The 17,560-nt window shown below is 41.5% G+C and overlaps 1 protein-coding gene across 1 annotated transcript in view; it reads left to right on the plus strand.

Moving 5' to 3' along the window:
- The first annotated feature begins 8,567 nt into the window (after window positions 1–8,567).
- Window positions 8,568–17,560, plus strand: part of Sesn3 (sestrin 3) — a 55,665-nt gene continuing 46,672 nt past the window's right edge. Inside the window, exon 1 of the mRNA XM_020186973.2 lies at window positions 8,568–8,707. Within this exon, the coding sequence (XP_020042562.1) occupies window positions 8,630–8,707 (78 nt within the window). The 5' untranslated portion in view covers window positions 8,568–8,629. The remainder of the gene's footprint in view (window positions 8,708–17,560) is intronic.

A 17,560-nucleotide genomic window follows, 5' to 3' on the forward strand; every position in this document is an offset into this window, starting at 1 on the left:
TTTCAAGAACACTTTCCTAATGAAACATGAGCTGTCAGAATTTTTTATGTGCAAAAACTAACACGGGACTTTCTGATTCAGTAAGTTCTAGTTCTTTCTTTTGGAACATCTTACTTTCACATCCATATACTAATGAGAACTAAGAATATACTTCACATTTAGAAGTGCTGGACATGGAAAAGAAGATTGCTGCAATTAATTTCTTTTGGTTGAAAGAAACAGAGGCTACTCAGTAACTTGACAAAATTAGCAGCAGGAAGAGCTCGCTCTGATTTTCAGGATAAACAGGGACTGGAAGCAGAATTTAACAAGTCTAAATGCTGGTGTCTTAGGGTCTTCGCTTTCTTTCTGTGCATGGCCTCATCCTCCTTTCCCACCAGCTTCCTCACCCTTTACTGCTATCTGTTCTGTTCCATCATAGTTTTAGTTTGCATATGGTTCATGACATCTTCTCAGAATCTGACTTTGCTGCCAACTGGCGTAGTATCTTAGTTTCCCAATGCCAAATTTCCAAGAAAGGAATCTAACTGGCTCAGATTATCAATTTAAACTATTCCACATGGTCGGATAGCCAAAGACCTGTTGGAGCTTTATAATTCTGTGAATTTGCTTTGTCTCAGCATTTCCATGAGAAGCTAGTGTACGCAGGCTATAGGAAAAGTAGGAGAAATTCTTCAGGTTGGCCAGGAAAAAGGAAAAGCAGTCTATTTTCAAACATCCTTGAAATTGTATTAATTTTCCTTTGTTCCCTCTGGAATTTTTCCTGTTAGTCTGTTCATTTCCTTGATTCTCCAATTTACTGTTCCAAATTCTGAATATTTTTCTGAAATAGAAATATTTTGTATGCTTTACAGAAAGATCATGGTGAAATACACTATCTAGGTGTTAGAAAAGGAATGAATGGATGAATAAAATGAAAAGTCCACATAAGAATAAGGCAGTGTAGGACTAGGATCTACTTAATTGCACAAGGAATTGTAACTTGTTGACTAGAAGTCCTAGATACAGTAATGTTCTATTGTGAAATTTTGCGGGGATCAACCCACAGGAGAAGTGGGATTGGAGGTGCCTCAAAAGGGAATAATCTGCATTTCATCTTTCAGATCCTCTGAATGTGTCGAAGACACATCCAGACTTTGAGCATCTTCAGGAGTGACTCTTATTCATCTGAGTATTTCTGGCACTTGAAATCCAAGAGGTGCTCAAAAAATCTGTTGGATGGAAATGACTGAATGCATCAGAGTTTATTAACTAGGAATCAGATGAGCATATTATTTTCCCAACAAAAGTTCCAAAGTTGTCTTAAAATTATAAGCATATTTTCATGCAAAAGTAAAGTTGGCCTTGGTAGCAAGAAGATAATCTTTTTAAGAATAATTGACAACAAAGACAGCACTTCAAAGATAAAGTGTTGGCTTGAGATGATATATGCCTACAGGAATGACAACTCTGGAATCACAATAGCAACTCAGGAGATTCAAGTTTCCAAGAATGTGCTGATATACTCTTTACTCACTCACTCATTACTGCTCCTGAGTAATTACATGCCCTACTACACCAGCTTCTCATGGAAACATGGAGACAAAACAATTCACAGAATTATGGAGCTCCAACAGGCCTTTACAGTTCTGTACTCATGAATCTAACGAAGTTTGAACAGCAGGGTCCATTCAGCATTAGCTTTGGCCCCTTCTGTGGCCCTAGAGAGGCTCATCAAGCAAGGTCCTCACATGGCCATGCTTTAATTACCATTCAAAAGTTGTTTTACCTACTGTTAATAAAGACCAGTCTTTGTATTCCAATCTAGCCCTTCCCACTTTCCCTCATGCTGAAGGCAATGGGGAAGCTATGGGTATCTAAGGGAAGATGGAGACTGCACACCTTTAGTGTAATGGGCTACATTTATGTAGAGCACAGTCATTTCTGCAGGTGACAGTCATTTCTAATAGTTTCAAGGGAAGAATGGGTTCACGGAATACTCCCACTGCCTGCCAGACCAATTCACCAGGCATCACGTCTCAAATGTGTGAAGTTTCAGGCCCTTTCGTGATCAATATGTGCCCTGTGGGCACTCAGCACTGGGAACAGATGCTAGGGGAAAGACTGAATATCTTTCTATTCGCTCTAAATAAGATAATGTTGTAAAAACCATTGTCAAACGGCTAGGAAGTCAAAATACTTAGCCCTAATGATGCAATGAAATCAGTAAAAATAGGGTTGTATTGAGTAATTAATAAAATGTTGTTGTTTATCTGTATTTTGTGATTTGTGAAATATTTTTTAGCTTTTTAAAATTTATTGTGGTTTTGTTGCTGATTTTAAAGAAGTATTCATTTTCACAACTAATTTTGCATCCATAATATATTCTTTTCTCAAAAAACATATTATGTTTTAAGTCCCCACAAAACCTGGATCAAACCCTGATCTGACTTAATTATCTCTCCCATTTAACAGTTGGGAAAAGTGAGGTCCAGCACCACATGGTTCACAGCAATGCTGAACTAAATCCTAGGTCTCCTGACTCTGTCCATTTCTATCTCTGCTTCTTCAAGTTATCTTACTTTTGAGACAAATATCACAAAAACTAACCATTGTCACTGGAAAAAAAAAGCAAATAAAAAAAATCTCCTGCCAAGCATGGTGGCACATGCCTGTAATCAGGACTTGGGAGGCTGAGGTAGGAAGACTGAGAATCCAAGGCCAACCTGGGCTATGTAGCAAAACACCGCCTCAAAAACAAAACAAAACTCCTGACTACAGTATAATGAGACTCATCTAGCATTTCTTATAAGCTAATGATTATCTTTAAGTGCTTTCCTTACAACTTACTTAATCTCCAAAACAAGTTGATGATTAAATTAATTTAATAAATTCATTTTACAGATGATGAAAATTGAGACACACAAAAGTTGAGCTGTCTGATTAAGGTCACACTGTGTGTGGAAAACACAGCTTCCTTTCCACTGGGGCAGCTTGTAGCAAACCTTTATTGAGTGCTTACGGTGCTCCAGTCCCTTTTCTGAACATTACAATGCATCATCTCATTCCATCTCTATAACCAGCCTTGGAAATCAATGACATTATTACTCATCATACACAGGAAGAAATTCAAGCATAGAGATATTTAGTATCTTGCTCAAGGTTGCATATCTGGGGAGAGGCAAAGTTGGTACTCAAACATGTCTGACTACAGAGCAGGAGCTCTTAGCCCAACAAAGAATACCACCAATGCAACTGCTGTGGCCTCCTTGCCCTCCATTGCTGCCACATCCACCCCTGTGGCCCCTTTCTTCTACAGCAACAGTCAGAATAGGCACATGGGCAGCTAGGACAAGGACTAGGGTAGCAGCATAAAGGACATAGACGTCCCTTCTTAGACAACTGTGCTTCCTGTTGTGGGATATTTGCCTATCATACATATGTATACTTTCAGGGCACCTGACACCATCACACATCATGATAGCCCTTGCATTTGACCCCTTTCCTCAACTTTTGCTATAGACAGGAGATGACAAATTTTTTTTAAATGTATGCTCTATAATAAATCTACCAGTAACAGTGGACAGATCAGTATTTCAGATATTGAAGGACATTTGCAGTGGTGCAAACTCACAGGAAATGAGTGTGCAAACTGAGCAGCTGGCACTGAGCTCAGAATATAGTCTGAGAATTTTTCAGAAATCTTGATTTTTGGTGTAAAAAATGTACTAAGTTATAAATATTTGAAAGTAAGTTTATTTTTTAAAAAAGCACTATGGCGGGTTAGGACTGTGCAGGCCAAGCAAACAAACCAAGCCCATGTCTGTCTTCTACTGGACTGGAAAATGCTGGACTGACTGTTAAGTTGGGAGAGGAGCACACAGGATCTGGACCCACTGTAGTGGGATTTCTTTTCTAAATGAACTTCGGTAAGAAAACTTTTCTTGGTGGAGGTGGATGACTGAGGGGAAGGAATGGTAACTGGAGTCTTGCCTTTTCAAAGCCAGTTCTTTTATTTCTCCTTTGGAATAGCACTGGTCTTGGGCCATAGGAAAAAAATAGCAGAACTTTTAATTGACAGCTCTAAGGAAGCAATCAGCTAACAATTGTTTAAAGTGCAAATTCCTTTGTACAAGAAACAAATTACAGTACTTGCAAATTTGAAAATTATACAGCACTTTCCCTGCAATCCAAATGTCATTGGGTGTCCCCAGAGAAAAAACCAAGAGATCTGAAAAGGCACAACATGACAAAATGACCTACTGTTCCAAGAAATGGAATTAAAAAAATTGTTAGTATATAAAAGTTGTACAGGGGGATACACTGTGATATTTACATATATGTTTACAATATATCTTAATTAGATTTACTCCCTCCATCATTCTCCCTCATCCTCTCCCCCTTCTTTAAAACATTTTCAACAGGTTTCTTTCTTCTATTTCCATTTATGAATACAAAATGCATCCACCATAGTCACCCTCATTCACCCTCCCACTGGTACCCTCTCCTGGAAAAGACCGATTTCACCCTTCTGTTCTTCATCTTTTAAAATGTGTACTGATAGTCCAAGGGGGTTTCACCTTGGTACTTCAGGCCCATATAGAGTGTGCCTTATTCTAACTAATTCCCCCACTTCTCACTATTTCTCTAGCACCATGCTCTCCAATACATTATATAATATTCCTATGTAGATTGGTTGTTTCCATAAGGAAATAGAATTTTAAAAATATCTTTAGAAATTGATATTTTTCTATTGAGTTCTTACTTTGGAACTATAGAGGGTGCCAAGTTCTTGGGGCAGCAGAATGAGAGTTTCTACAAAAATAAACAATTTCAAATCCAAAAGGCAAAACATATTAACTGGGTACCTTCAAAAGAACTGAACATAAAAAATTTCCCTAAGTTCTCCCTATGCCCTTGATTTATGGCAAGAATTTTCATTTTCTAAAACAAGTAGACCCAAGTGATCACTAATATGTCAATGTCAGAGAAGGAATTGGTGACAGAAAGACATGAACCTAATTTTTCAACTCAGCAGCAGTAGTTTTTGTGAACAATTCCATTCACAAATATTTATTGGAATCTTATAAGATCCTGTAGATGTTATTAAGGATTCAAAACAGATGCCCTGGAAGAATATATGGCGCATTTAGAAAAGAACGCAAACCATTGCTTTCTCCAAGATTTTTTAAAGTACTAGGAACCAAGGATACAAAGAAAGTAAATGTAACTCCATCCCTGCTCTTAAGCTATTCAAAGTCCCCGGGAAAACAGTTTACACTAACCATTCTGGTAGAGAGCTGGACAGTAAGGAGCAGGGTCAGAGGGTACCATGATGCTTGGCCAGTTCTTGTTTCTGCCAGGAAATCTGGCCATAGAACAGAAGAAAATCACTTTCTGAGCAGAGGGTGAGAAAGGCTGCATTCAGCAGTGTTTCTCAAACCTTTCCACAAAATATTTTTGGCAAGTTGCCCAAGAACATTAAAATATATTCATGATACTTTACACAGAAATTCTCTGTCTAGGAATCAGAGATGCTGCCAGAAACATACATATGAGGAAACTTGCCAGAAACAAGCTACATGTTCAGTCATGGAGTAATGGTTAAATAAAGTTATGGTATGTCCAACACCAGTGATTTTATGCATTTCTTATTTTTTAAAACCACATTTTGAAAGAATATTTCAAAATAAGCAAAAGTGATCATGATGAGTTCAAAATTATATAAAATGTTTAATGACGTCTCATCCTAATTCTGTAATAAAAGTTAACAAACAGTTCTCAACATTGGTTGTAATTTTCATCCATATCCTACTTTTCTAAGGTTCTTTCTGTTTTAGACATACCAGACAACAAAAGGGGTAGAGTTTCTCCTGACCCCTCTTAATTACCAGTGTGATAGTCACTGCCTCTCTAAGTCACATTCTCTTTATGGTATCCAGGCTGGCTAGGAAATGAAGGCCAGGTGAAGAATGGAAGAGAAAGGAAAGTATAGACGCTGAATTCTGCCAGGAGAGAGAGTAGTAGAATGGAAGCCAGGATGTGAAGACCAAAAAGGGTGGCTGTTGGGTACTGAGAGTGTTACAGGCATCAGGTAGTTCAGGGATGGAAATGCATATGCAGTGGTTCAATATAAGAAATGTGACAGTGTAGAACATGATAAAATGAATGGCCCTATAGACAAAGATGTTATCAAAGTTTAGAGGAATGTGGTGAAGCTAGCCATCATATATCATATATCTGACTACATATCATTGAAGACACATTCTCCAAAACCTCCCTCTGGTAAGTAAGCTTTGCTGAACAGCATTAATCAGCTTCAGGACTGGAGTCTTTGCTATTGTTTCTTGGGGATTTTGTTATCAAAGAACTTAAAGGGCCTCTTTGCAAAAGGATTTCAAAACAGAAAGGAAAAGGTTATTAGAAGGATGTGCTAGAAAACAATTTGGAGTTAAAATACTATCTGAGAGAATTGCAGCTGCACAAAACTCAGTACATCCTTCAGTTTCTCCTTTCCTTTAAAATATACTCACATAAAATCTGCTTTAAAAGGCAAAACCAGCCAGGAAGATAGCCCAGGAAATTTACCACTAAACGGGGACACGTATGTGTTACAGTTGTTAGGAAAACTGTGCTTTCCTGACTTTTTGCCTGGAATTCCTTTCAATTCCACATGCATTGAAAGGCATGTGGCTTTCTTCCTTCATTGAATTTTCTTGCTTTCACAGTTTCTTCTAGCTGAATGCTAAGCGCCTTTGCCGCGCCACTGCCGTTCGAGGTTAACTATGTCTGCAGGGCTGTGCTTGCTGTCACGAGCTAGGGGATCTACACCCCAACGGCATAACCTAGACCCCTTCGTGTTTCCAGCCTAGCTACATCTGTTCAAGCCCGACCCCGGCGGGTTTCCCTTTCCTTTGTTCCTGTGTACACTCGGATCACCGTGCTGGTCCCCAGAAGGGGCGGGGAGGGGACAACTGGGAGAGAGGACACAATTTGGCCTAATAGCTTTGATATGCTAAACTTGCTAGCTCCTCCAAGTGTATCTTCCCGATTTTGCATCACGACACCACCTTGACTCCCCAAGGGAGTAAGGGTAGTTTTTTAAACCAAGAAGGCAAAGAAATGTGAACCAGCGGAACGGTTCTTTGAAACCATCGCGGCAGATCCCTTCTGCAAACTGCACGGCTTCACAGACGTCGGCGCGACAGGGCTTTAGAGAAGGCGAAGCCTAGAATGCAGAGCAGGTGATGTCACCGCGCGGCGCGGTCACGGTCACGTCCACGGCCACGACCGCCGCCACCCCACGGAGCGAGCTGCAGCTCCGCGCAGCGCGCGCGCCTTCCGGGGACGGCGCCCGCCGGGCCTTTGTTCTCACGGCGCCGCTCGGGACGCCGCTCTCTGCTGCCCCCGCCCCCGGCCCGCAGCGCCCCGCACGGCATCCGCACGCCGAAAGCCTGACGCTCCGCTGTCAGCCCCGGGAGGCGCGGACGCAGCCCCACGGTTTTCAGTGGCAATCGCTTTCGGAGCCTGCAGGGCTCTGTCCTCCGCACGCACCCGAAAGGACGCCGGGCCCTTTCGTGCTGGACAAGTCGGGAACGAGCTCCAGACAGAGGAGGAATCCGCTAAGCCCAATGTGTCTCCCCTTCCTAACCCGGTCACTGTTAGCTATGCCTCAAAGGTCTGCCCCCATCCCCGTCTCAAGCCTCAGGTACTCGGTCTTTCGCACAGCCAGGAGCACAATAAATGGTGCATAAAGTTCCTTGAGCTCTCTGTCTGCAAGGTGCTGCAAGACTTTAGAGTTTTCTTTACAACTAAGCTTAGGTTTTGGCTGGGAGGAAGCCGCACCACCACCCAGTGGAAGAAAGGTCTTCGCCCCTATCCTCCCTCCCCCTTTCTCAGGAGATCAGGAAACGTTCAGCTCAGTCTTAGACCCTCTAGCGAGCTCTAGCTTCCAGCTATTTTATCTCACTCTCTTCACCATTTCTGCAGGGACCTAGGGAAGGGGGCGTGGCTTGCCGGGGGCGGGGGGGTTGAACTTCCAGACTCATTTGCATACAGCACGCCCTCCTCTCCTTATTGGCGGAGCGTCGCAAACTGTAGTCCCTCCCATCCCATACCTAACTAACCCGCCATCTCCCGGCAGTTCCGAGCCTCGGAGATAAACTTAACTTGCCCGGAGATTCAAGGCGCTCTCCGCCCCTGCGATTGGCCGGCAAGGCTCCCAGTCAAGTTCTGGAAGCTCATTGGCTGCGGGCTGGGCGCCCCGGGGGCGTGGCCCAAGCGGTCCGATTGGCGGGAGGGGCGGTACCGGAGCGGGGAGGTGGTGAAGGTGGTGGGGCGGCGGGGGCGGGGCCGCACTGAGGCGCTGCAGCAGCGGCGGCGGCGGCAGCGGTGGCGGCTGCTCGTCCTATCCTGGCGGGGGCGGGGGTCTAAAGGATGGGGGCGGGAGGAACCGCGGGCCGGTGAGGAGCTGCCGCCGCCGTCTCCGCTGTCGCTGGGGCCGTCGCCTCCCGTCCCATCCCGACATCCTGCCCCCGAGGGAGCTGACGCCGGCGGCGGGGGACGGTCCGGCCCTGCAGCGGCCCGGCGCGGCGGGCGGCTCTGACAGCCCGGCCCGACCCGCCGCCCGCGCTCGGCGCCCGCAGCCACGATGCACCGCGGCGGCGGCAGCCCGTCGGCCGCCGCCAACTACCTGCTCTGCACCAACTGCCGGAAAGTGCTGCGGAAGGTACGGCGCGGCCCGGCTCCGGGCGGCGGGCCGGGCTCCGGGGGCCGGGTTACGGCCGCGCGGCGTCGCCTCGGGCGGACGCGTCTGGACCGAGGCCGGGTTCCGGCCGCGCTACCGGGTCGCGCGGAGGGTGGGGGAGGGGGTCCCTCGGAGGCGGCGGACGCCCGAGCAGCCGCCCACGGGATCCCGCGACCCCGCGGCCGTGCCAGCTCCCACGGCGCCGTTTTTGCGGATTCCGCCGCTCCCGCCCGGGCTGGGCAGGGTGGAGGCATCTTGAACTTTATGCCCCTTGGAGACGCCGTTACGACCCTACAGATCTCCCGGCTGGGGTTTGGGAGGGGAAACTGAGGCAGGCCGTCCACCCTGAGCACCCCGCCCATGTGCATCCAGCAGCTCGGGGCTGGCGGAGTGACTGATGGAAAGTTTGCCTCCGTGTGGTTGGGCTCCCTTGGGGGATTGGGTTGACAGTGGCTCTGCACCGAGCAGAGTTGCTAACCAGGTCGGAGCAGCCCCCCCCCCCGCCCCCCCATTTTCCTGCGAGCCTCCCCCACCCCCCCACCCCTTTTGCATCGCCTGGCCTGAAAACCGCGGGCGAGGTGCTGGGGTTGGTCCAGGAGCGATGAATTAAAACTGCTGAGCTGTGCAATCCAGACGGATTGCGGGGCGCTTTTCGTCCATTTCTCCCTCCGCAGCCACTTGGGGGTTGCTCTTTGTGTATTAAGTCAAGCAAGTAAGCAAGCCAGCCCAGAAGTAAGCGAGCTCAAATATTTGCGCTCTTTGTCAGAAAGTGTTTTTCCTCCTCTGTGGGTCAGGCCAAGTGCCAATCAAAGTTGTTTTTCAAGCCTCTTTTCCCTGCAGTGGGCCCCCCCCCCCCATTTTGAGAGTGTGAAGAAAGCAAAGGGATTGCAGTTTGAAATTAATCAGTTAAGTACGCCTTAAGTTGTGTTTATTCCTACGTGTTTCTCTTGAAGTAGATTTTTTTTTTATTAAATGTGCATGTTGAGTGTGTGCAGTTATTTTCCATAAACTCTGGGATCAAATTACAGTTGATACTTGCTCAGCTCATTGTAGGGCAGTTGTGAGAAGTGGAGTGGATCAGGAGTGCAGATCAGCTCAGTTGAACGTTAACTCCTTCACTGCAGGGCCAGATGTCATCCGAAGTGAGGTCTTAAAAAATTAATGTTTTCCTGATTTGACATGAAAACAGTCTTCCAGACATAAGCTCAGTTAAAATGACAAATTAGGTTTTTTTGCTTAAATCAGAGAAAAGTGCTGTTACCGACTTTGATAGAAAAATTTTTTTTAAAAATGACAATGGCAATTTGTTTTGCTAGTGAGATTGGAAGGAAATACTAGGCTTCAGACTATTTTTCTTTTGAGAGAACGATGGCCATGAATCCAGTATGTCTTTTCTATCTTTCCCTTTTACCTACAAGGAACATTATCTGTAGCCATTATTAAGAGAACTTTGTGCAGGAGTTCTCACATTTCCGTATTTTGTAATTGCTGTGCACATCTCTGCCAGTATTCCAGTGCTTAATAACTACAAGGTATTTAATTTTGACTCAGGGCAGTAGCATGCAGCAAATGGAGATGGAAATAGGTTTGTGCTAGTTACAACATGACTTGGCAACATTTGTTGCTTTTTAAGATTGCCATTCTTAAATTCTCCTAAAGGAAATCAGTGTCTAGTAATTTAAATTCATCTTTCTAAAAATAACGTGTATGGGTTTATTTCTAATAAAGACATTTTTGTTTCGATAGAAAGAATATAAGTAAAATTCATTTATCACTCAAAATGTGATTCTGAATCTTTCTTGTGTTTTCTATGTACTTAAGTATACAGAAATTAATTAAGTCATAACACTTTGAATTTTAGTTCATTGTAGTTCTCCATGGAAGAATAAAAATCGTGTGTTCAGTGTAAATCACTCTATGCTGTATAACTCTGCTTAATGATGAGGGAGGGGGTCACTTTTACAGATGGTAGGAAGCCTTTTCTCTCTGTAAGTGGCTTCATTGGTGGCAGTGTGTTGGATTTTAGGGAAACTTCAAAAAGAACTGAATTCACCTTACATAATTTGCTTTAACACAGTCTCTGGACATTGAATTGTATATTGTATGAGAATCACACTTTTTCTTAGAAGTGCCTGCACATTTTGGCTCAGTATCTTCCAAAATAAAAAATAATTATTAAAGTATTAAGTGTATCTAATTTGGTAACTTAGTTCAGTAAAAGGTATGAAAAGTAAGCCATATACAGGAACAGGTGAGCAAACAATTCCTCCTCTGTTGTCAAATAGTTTAATACAGTTTTTAATAAAAGAGGAAATGCTGTTTACTTTGAAAGTTAATGTGTTTTGAAATGTAAAGACTCTTACATGAAGAAATTCCAGTGACACCAGGGAGTCTGACCCTTTATTTTCAAGCTGAGTTAAAGAAGGTATCCACTCATGGCCCAGCACAGAAGAGGAGCATGTTACAATGCACTTTGATATTGAGCCATCAGGGCTACTGACCTGGCTGGAGCTCTGCAGTGTACATAGGAGGAGCTCACCTTCAAATCTAACACTTGTTTAGGTAGTTCTAGTGGGCCGTCTTTCTGTGGTTCCTGCACTTTCTCACTTTCTTTCATAATCATGTATTTTGTCAACTGGTTTTCATGAGCAAAGATTCTGCTGAATAAAAGTGTAAAATATTAGATGCATCCATTTGAGCCTCATTAGAGCATCACAGTGGTCAGCTGTTAGCAATTTTATGGCTTTCAACCAATGGAATGGATTTGCTTTCACTATGACTAGTCTTCTGCCTTGGCTCATCAGGTTTCTTGTGTTCCGTATTTTTGATGTTTATCTTAAATGACCTAAGCAGAGATCAAGTAGTGAATTTATGACAGTGAAGCTTTGTGCAATGGTTTTCAAACTGTTTTCTGTAGAGTCCTAAGATGCTTGAATTGGATTAATATTATTTGTATTCTTTTTTGGTGGGACTGGGGTTTGAACTCAGGTCTTTGTGCTTGCAAAGCAGGCTCTCTACCACTTCATTTTGCTCTGGTTATTTTGGAAGTGGGGGGTCTCGAGAACTGTTTGCCCAAACTGGCCTCAAACCATGATCCTCTCTATCTCAGCCTCCCAAGTAGCTACAATTACAATAGGCATGAGCCATGCACGCCCAGCAAGTTGGATTAAATTTCAGAGCATGTGTTAAATTAGTTTTTAAATTTAATTAAAGAATACAGCTGCCCAAGAAATGCATATATCTATTTTTAACACATTGGAGCCTACTGCAATTATTCATTCCAAGATTATTCTTATGTTGGCTTTAAATTCCAGCCTGCTCTACTGTCTTTGCACATATATTGGACCTTTTCTGACATTATGTCATTGATGGGAATATTGTCATTGACTGTGAAGTCAAAAAGACTCTAGCCTTATTAAAAAATCCTCTTCCTGCACATATGTCCTCATGCTAAATTTTTATTTCCGAGACTATAAATTCTTATAAATAATTGTTACTTCATAACTAAACTACTTTTTAAAATTGTTACTTTGTATATCTATATGCTTCATAGTTCAATTTCAATAAAGATTTAATTTGTACAAGGGGTTTTGCTACTTCTCCAACCCCATACCACCAAGTGCATTACAAAGTGTAACTACTGCAAGCCATGAGATGTGATCAGCTGGGTCTTTAACACAGGTCTTTTAAATTAGTTTATTTCTAATGTATTATTTGTGGGGAGATATAAATAATGAAAAGCCTAGGAAATTGACAGGAAAATTTAAGTGTAATATATACCAGGAAGCCTGGTTCTCTGTAGATTATGAGAGAGAATGTATGTTAATAAATCCTAACTACAAAAAGAAAGGACAAGCCAGTGTGTCCCCTTTTCAAGAATACCTTAGCTCTACGTGTGCTAAGGAGATGTAATTCGCTAATACATGCTGAGTAATTTGGTGATATTCACTTCTTTATAGTATTTAATTATTGCCTGTATGTAAGATTATACTTTTATATAGAACAATCCTTTTGCATATTTTTAGTTTCCATATTTATGCTTGCGTTTTTCCCTCCCCCACTCATCATCCCCCCCCTTAAATAGTAATGTAATCCACTGATTTTGAATTTTCAGATAGTTAAGTTACCTTGCTTCTGACACTTGAGCAGATAGGGGGAATTGGTATTTGGTTTGAAAAGAGCAAGAGTTAAGGACGTCGTGCATGAGGGTAACTCGAATAAAGCAAAGAATGTTTTTATTATCTCAGTTCAGATAGAAGAGCTTTGGAAATTGTAGTCTCAATATTTTCTCTCCATTTTCTTCATTTTCTTCTTCAGAAGGAAGTATGTTGTAATGCTTAAGTTTGTATCGACCCTCACAATTTTTAGGCTGCTTTCCCATTATCTAAGTTTTTTACCTCACAAACTGAGAAGGATTCAGTGGCATTATCTCCATCATAAAACCAATAATAAGTCCATTTCAATGTCAGTACTGCCTCTGTAATAAACTGTTTGAATTGTCCCCTCAATATTAAAAGTATCTTCACTCTGTACTGCAGCATCTGTGGAACACCCATAGGTATCTCAAATTCTCCAGGTGACAGTGACTGGAAGTAGGAAAGCAGCCACTCTTACATACTGTTGCTGACCAACTAGAGGTGCAGGAGAGTAGAGCAAGGTGCTATTCTCCTGTCTCTCTATTAGCTGTTTGCTTAATCCTTTAATAAGATAAAGTGGTACTTCTCAAAGTATGCTCCTTGAACCCCTTGGGTGTGTCCAAAACTTACAGGTCTTGGGAGGTAAAACACTATGTTATAATTACACTAAAATGTTGTCTTTTTAATTGTGTACAAATGCAGAGGGTATAACTATACTGGTCTCTTTATAAAAATCAAGCATCATTTAGTGGCGCCAATTAGTAATCACTGTTTTCCTCACCACCACTCAACATGGGAGGGTGGGATTCCAATTTCACTGCATGATGGTCTTGAAGAAGCAGCAGACTTAAAGTTTTGTTGACTCTTGACCCATGAATCTCCATCTTTTTGCCTGTGGGATGAAATAGGATGTGCAAAGGCTCTTTACTGGATAGCCAGCCAGCTGTCTCCAGGGGCAAACTTGTGCAGTGGTGTTAGTTGTGAGCTGAACTAGCCACTTTTTTCATGTAACCCGGTTTTTACTTGAAAGAACACCTGTCGGACAGACTTTGGCTACTCAGACGTGGGTATTTGATAAACATTTTCTTTTTAAAGAATGAGTAACATCACCTGAAAATTCAGAATTGACTGACAGTGTTTGCTGTCATTGACAAAGTTCACCTTTCAAGGAAAAACTAGAATTTTGGAAAAATGGATCTGCCTCCATTCAACTGGAAAGCTTCCTACTTCCTGAAGTCTTTCCCCCTGAGATGAAGGGTGATATTAATGAATGTGAATTTTTTGAGATTGGAGATTGTATTAAAATACAATCTCAACATTTGAAACATCTACATGACTCACTGAACCAGTATTTTCTAAGTGACCAATGTATGAAGACTTCAGCAAAGAACCAACCAAAATCACAATGGATATAATGTTTGGATTTGGCCATTCCTTTATCATTAGCAGCAAATATGTTCTGTCATTTTCCTTGAATTTGCAGAATCATGTTACTCAGTTTTGAGATGATATTTATAAAATCATATATAGGTAAAGGATCCATTCAAAATGCAAGATGGACAAATATAACGTAGAACATTTTCATATACATTAATTATATTTAGTATTTTAATGCAATGTAGTGTTTAGTTCATGGACTTGGTTTCAGGTTCCACTTTGCAATTGACCTTTCAGAAGGTTTATTTATTGAGTTTTGGTGTAGTATCAAAGAATAATCACAATTTTCTCCTTTTTTTCAACTACAAATCTGTTTTAGGCCAGATCTTCCTCACATACGTCAATCAAAAAATGTCAAAACAGATGAATGCAGAAAATCCAGCTCTCTTGCAATAAACAGATATTAAAGAGATTTGTAAAAATATGAATGTCAATCTCACTTGTGTCTTGGAAAATAAAGCAATTTTCATAAAAATGTGTGATTTTTGTTAACACGTAATGGATTTTATTATTTTAAATGAATTAAATGTGTAAACTTTTCTCAGCTTTAATTTCTAATACAGCAAATACTGACTATTATAACCTACATATAAACAAATCCTCTTTAGGGTCATCAGTAATTTTTGAGAGAGTGAAAGGGTTCTAAGAGCAAAACCCTTGAACTGCTAATCCAGTTATGGACGGTAGAGGATGACACAGACAACTGTGTTCCTATGGAGAAAACAAAAGCAAAAAGCTAACAGCCCTGACAGAAAGTGTCACCTCTGTTCTGTGTCAGAGTCCACATAGATACTGCATGGCCCCTTTGCAGTGACCTCCTAGAAGCTTCTCTAATACCCAGTGCATGGCCCCTTTTCAGTGACCTCCTAGAAGCTTCTCTAGTACCCAGTAAGACTGGCTGATGGGAGACCCATCTTTCTGTTTTTCATTACCTGGTAGAAATACCTGGGGGGATTGGGGAGCTTTGGGCTCTGAGGTACTCGTCTACCTTAGTGCTGTGCAACTGAAGAAAACTATGACCAAGTATGACCAAGTATTAAAAATGGCTACTTCAGGGTTATGTTGTTTCTTGCACCAGAGACTTCTTAACTAGCATGAAAACATATCAAGTAAGGCTTACTTTCATTTCATTCTCTGGTAATTAATAAGTACTTGTAATGGAGGAATATGTCATTTCTAGTTGCCTATTTTATTTTTACATCTCTCTGTGCTGCAAAGATGGGACTAGTCAGTTCAATTAAATTTATATTTCCTATTGAAATAGGCTGAAGATTTAGAAAGGTCAAATTTACCTCAGGGGTAACTAAAGCTGGATTTTGTAGAAAGTCATAATTATCTGACACCTTTATTCTTACTTTCAAAATACGTTTTATAATATCAATAAGAATGGTGGCTTCTACTGAATACTGGCTATGTGCTAAGTGTCTGAGCTCTCATATGTTATCACATTTAAGCATCACAACAAACCAAGGAAGGATTCCATTTTATGGATGAGGAAACAGGCTTGAGGGTTTCTGTGACTTCCTAAAGGTCATAGTGTCAGACATTTAACTCTAAAGCATACATACACGTTATATAGAAACACTGCATTCTTTACTCCCCCATATTTTCCTTTAAACAAACGACTCATATAGGGTAAGATGGATTAAAGTGAATGAGAACGGAATGGCTCAAGAGATTAATAGGATTTCAAATTTAAATGTATTCTAAGAATATATCCTTACAAGATTTAAGTCAAGAAAAAAAATTGACGTTCTTATTGAATTTTAGCCTGTATAGTTTTTCATCTCTGCAAATCTGCAAAAAAGTGACCATTCTTTGCTACTGTCAGGATGTTTTTCCTAACTTCTCAGCATACTTTGGCCTCCTCTTCCTGCCAGCTGGCCATTCATTATTTCAGTCACATCAAATCTTTCCATACTGCTTTAGTGTCTTTGACAAATGATTGTCCAGAAACATTTTGAGTGTAATTTCCGTGTTTCTTGAATAGAACCTCCAAGAAATATTCTCACTTTCTAGTAATTTTTTTGTAGTGATTTGTGAAGATAACACAATGATGTTCATTTCCACCATTCATTTAGGCTTTCTGTGTTAAGGCAAAATGTTAGTGAAAGGAAGTGAAGAAACCCTGGAACAGGCATCCTTCTCCTGGTCTTTCCCTACCTGCCTCTGCTGCAATACTGCATTTGTAGAAAATGGGTTTGTTGGAGGGAGAAGGGTTCAGGGGAGGTGTGGGACTGCTGCTTGTAAACAACTGGGAGTTTTTCGCAGAAACAGTAAGACGTGGTCAGGAATATTACAGGTATCTTGTAGACACTGAGAAGCCTGGAGACCTAGCCAGTAGGTTTAACACTGTTTACAGAACAAAGGATAGCCTGAAGTCTAAGACTGCTTCTCTGGAAACTGTCTTTCCTAACTTGATGACTCAGCATTAAAAAAGGTAATTCCAGTTCTTTTATAAAAACTTCCTTCTGTGTTTCTTGAAATTAGTGAATTCTCAGTTGGGTGTGGAATACCCATTCGTGTTGTAGTTATATCTTTTTTTATACATTATGACCTATATTAAAGACCTCATGCGATAGTCTTATATTGTGTAGTCATTAAACAAGGACAAGCTGTGGTTTCTAGTATTTTGTAGGCAGAGTGCGTTGTTGAACACTTAGAAATTCGCATGGCAGGGGAGTAGCTCAGCGGTACAGCACTTGCTTTGCTTGTGGACAGCCTTGTGTTTAACCTTCAGCAGTATTAAAAAAAGAGAAACGAGCATAAACCGGTAAGTTTGATTATACTGGAGGCCTATTTAATATTTGGTGCTCTCAAGAGTGAGGGAAAATAAATGCTTAAATAGAAATACAGAGACTTATTTTTTGGTAAAAATGTATAGATTCCCATTTTAATGATTCTATGTCAAATGTTACTACCTTTACACGGTCTTTACATTTTTAGCCAAGAAATGTTACGGCTATTAACATTTATAAATCACTCATTATATGAATATCTTCCATTCATTTACTTTTGCATTCGACAAACATTCAATGCTCCTCGTAGGCCCTGACAGCACACAGAATGAGAAAACCAGCATTTTTACCTACGCGGTGTGATGATCTTGCAGTACACTTCTGGGCCCCGCAAAGATCTCCACGGTTATGTCCCTTGCTCAACAGCGTACTTCCTGTTACGGGTTATGAAATACTTTAAGCTGAAAGCCATACATATAAGCATCATGGTTTTTTGGTAGTAAATAGTTATGAAGTGTTGAACT

Source organism: Castor canadensis, chromosome 2 (genome assembly GCF_047511655.1).
Source record: "Castor canadensis chromosome 2, mCasCan1.hap1v2, whole genome shotgun sequence".
Classification (NCBI taxonomy): domain Eukaryota; kingdom Metazoa; phylum Chordata; class Mammalia; order Rodentia; family Castoridae; genus Castor; species Castor canadensis.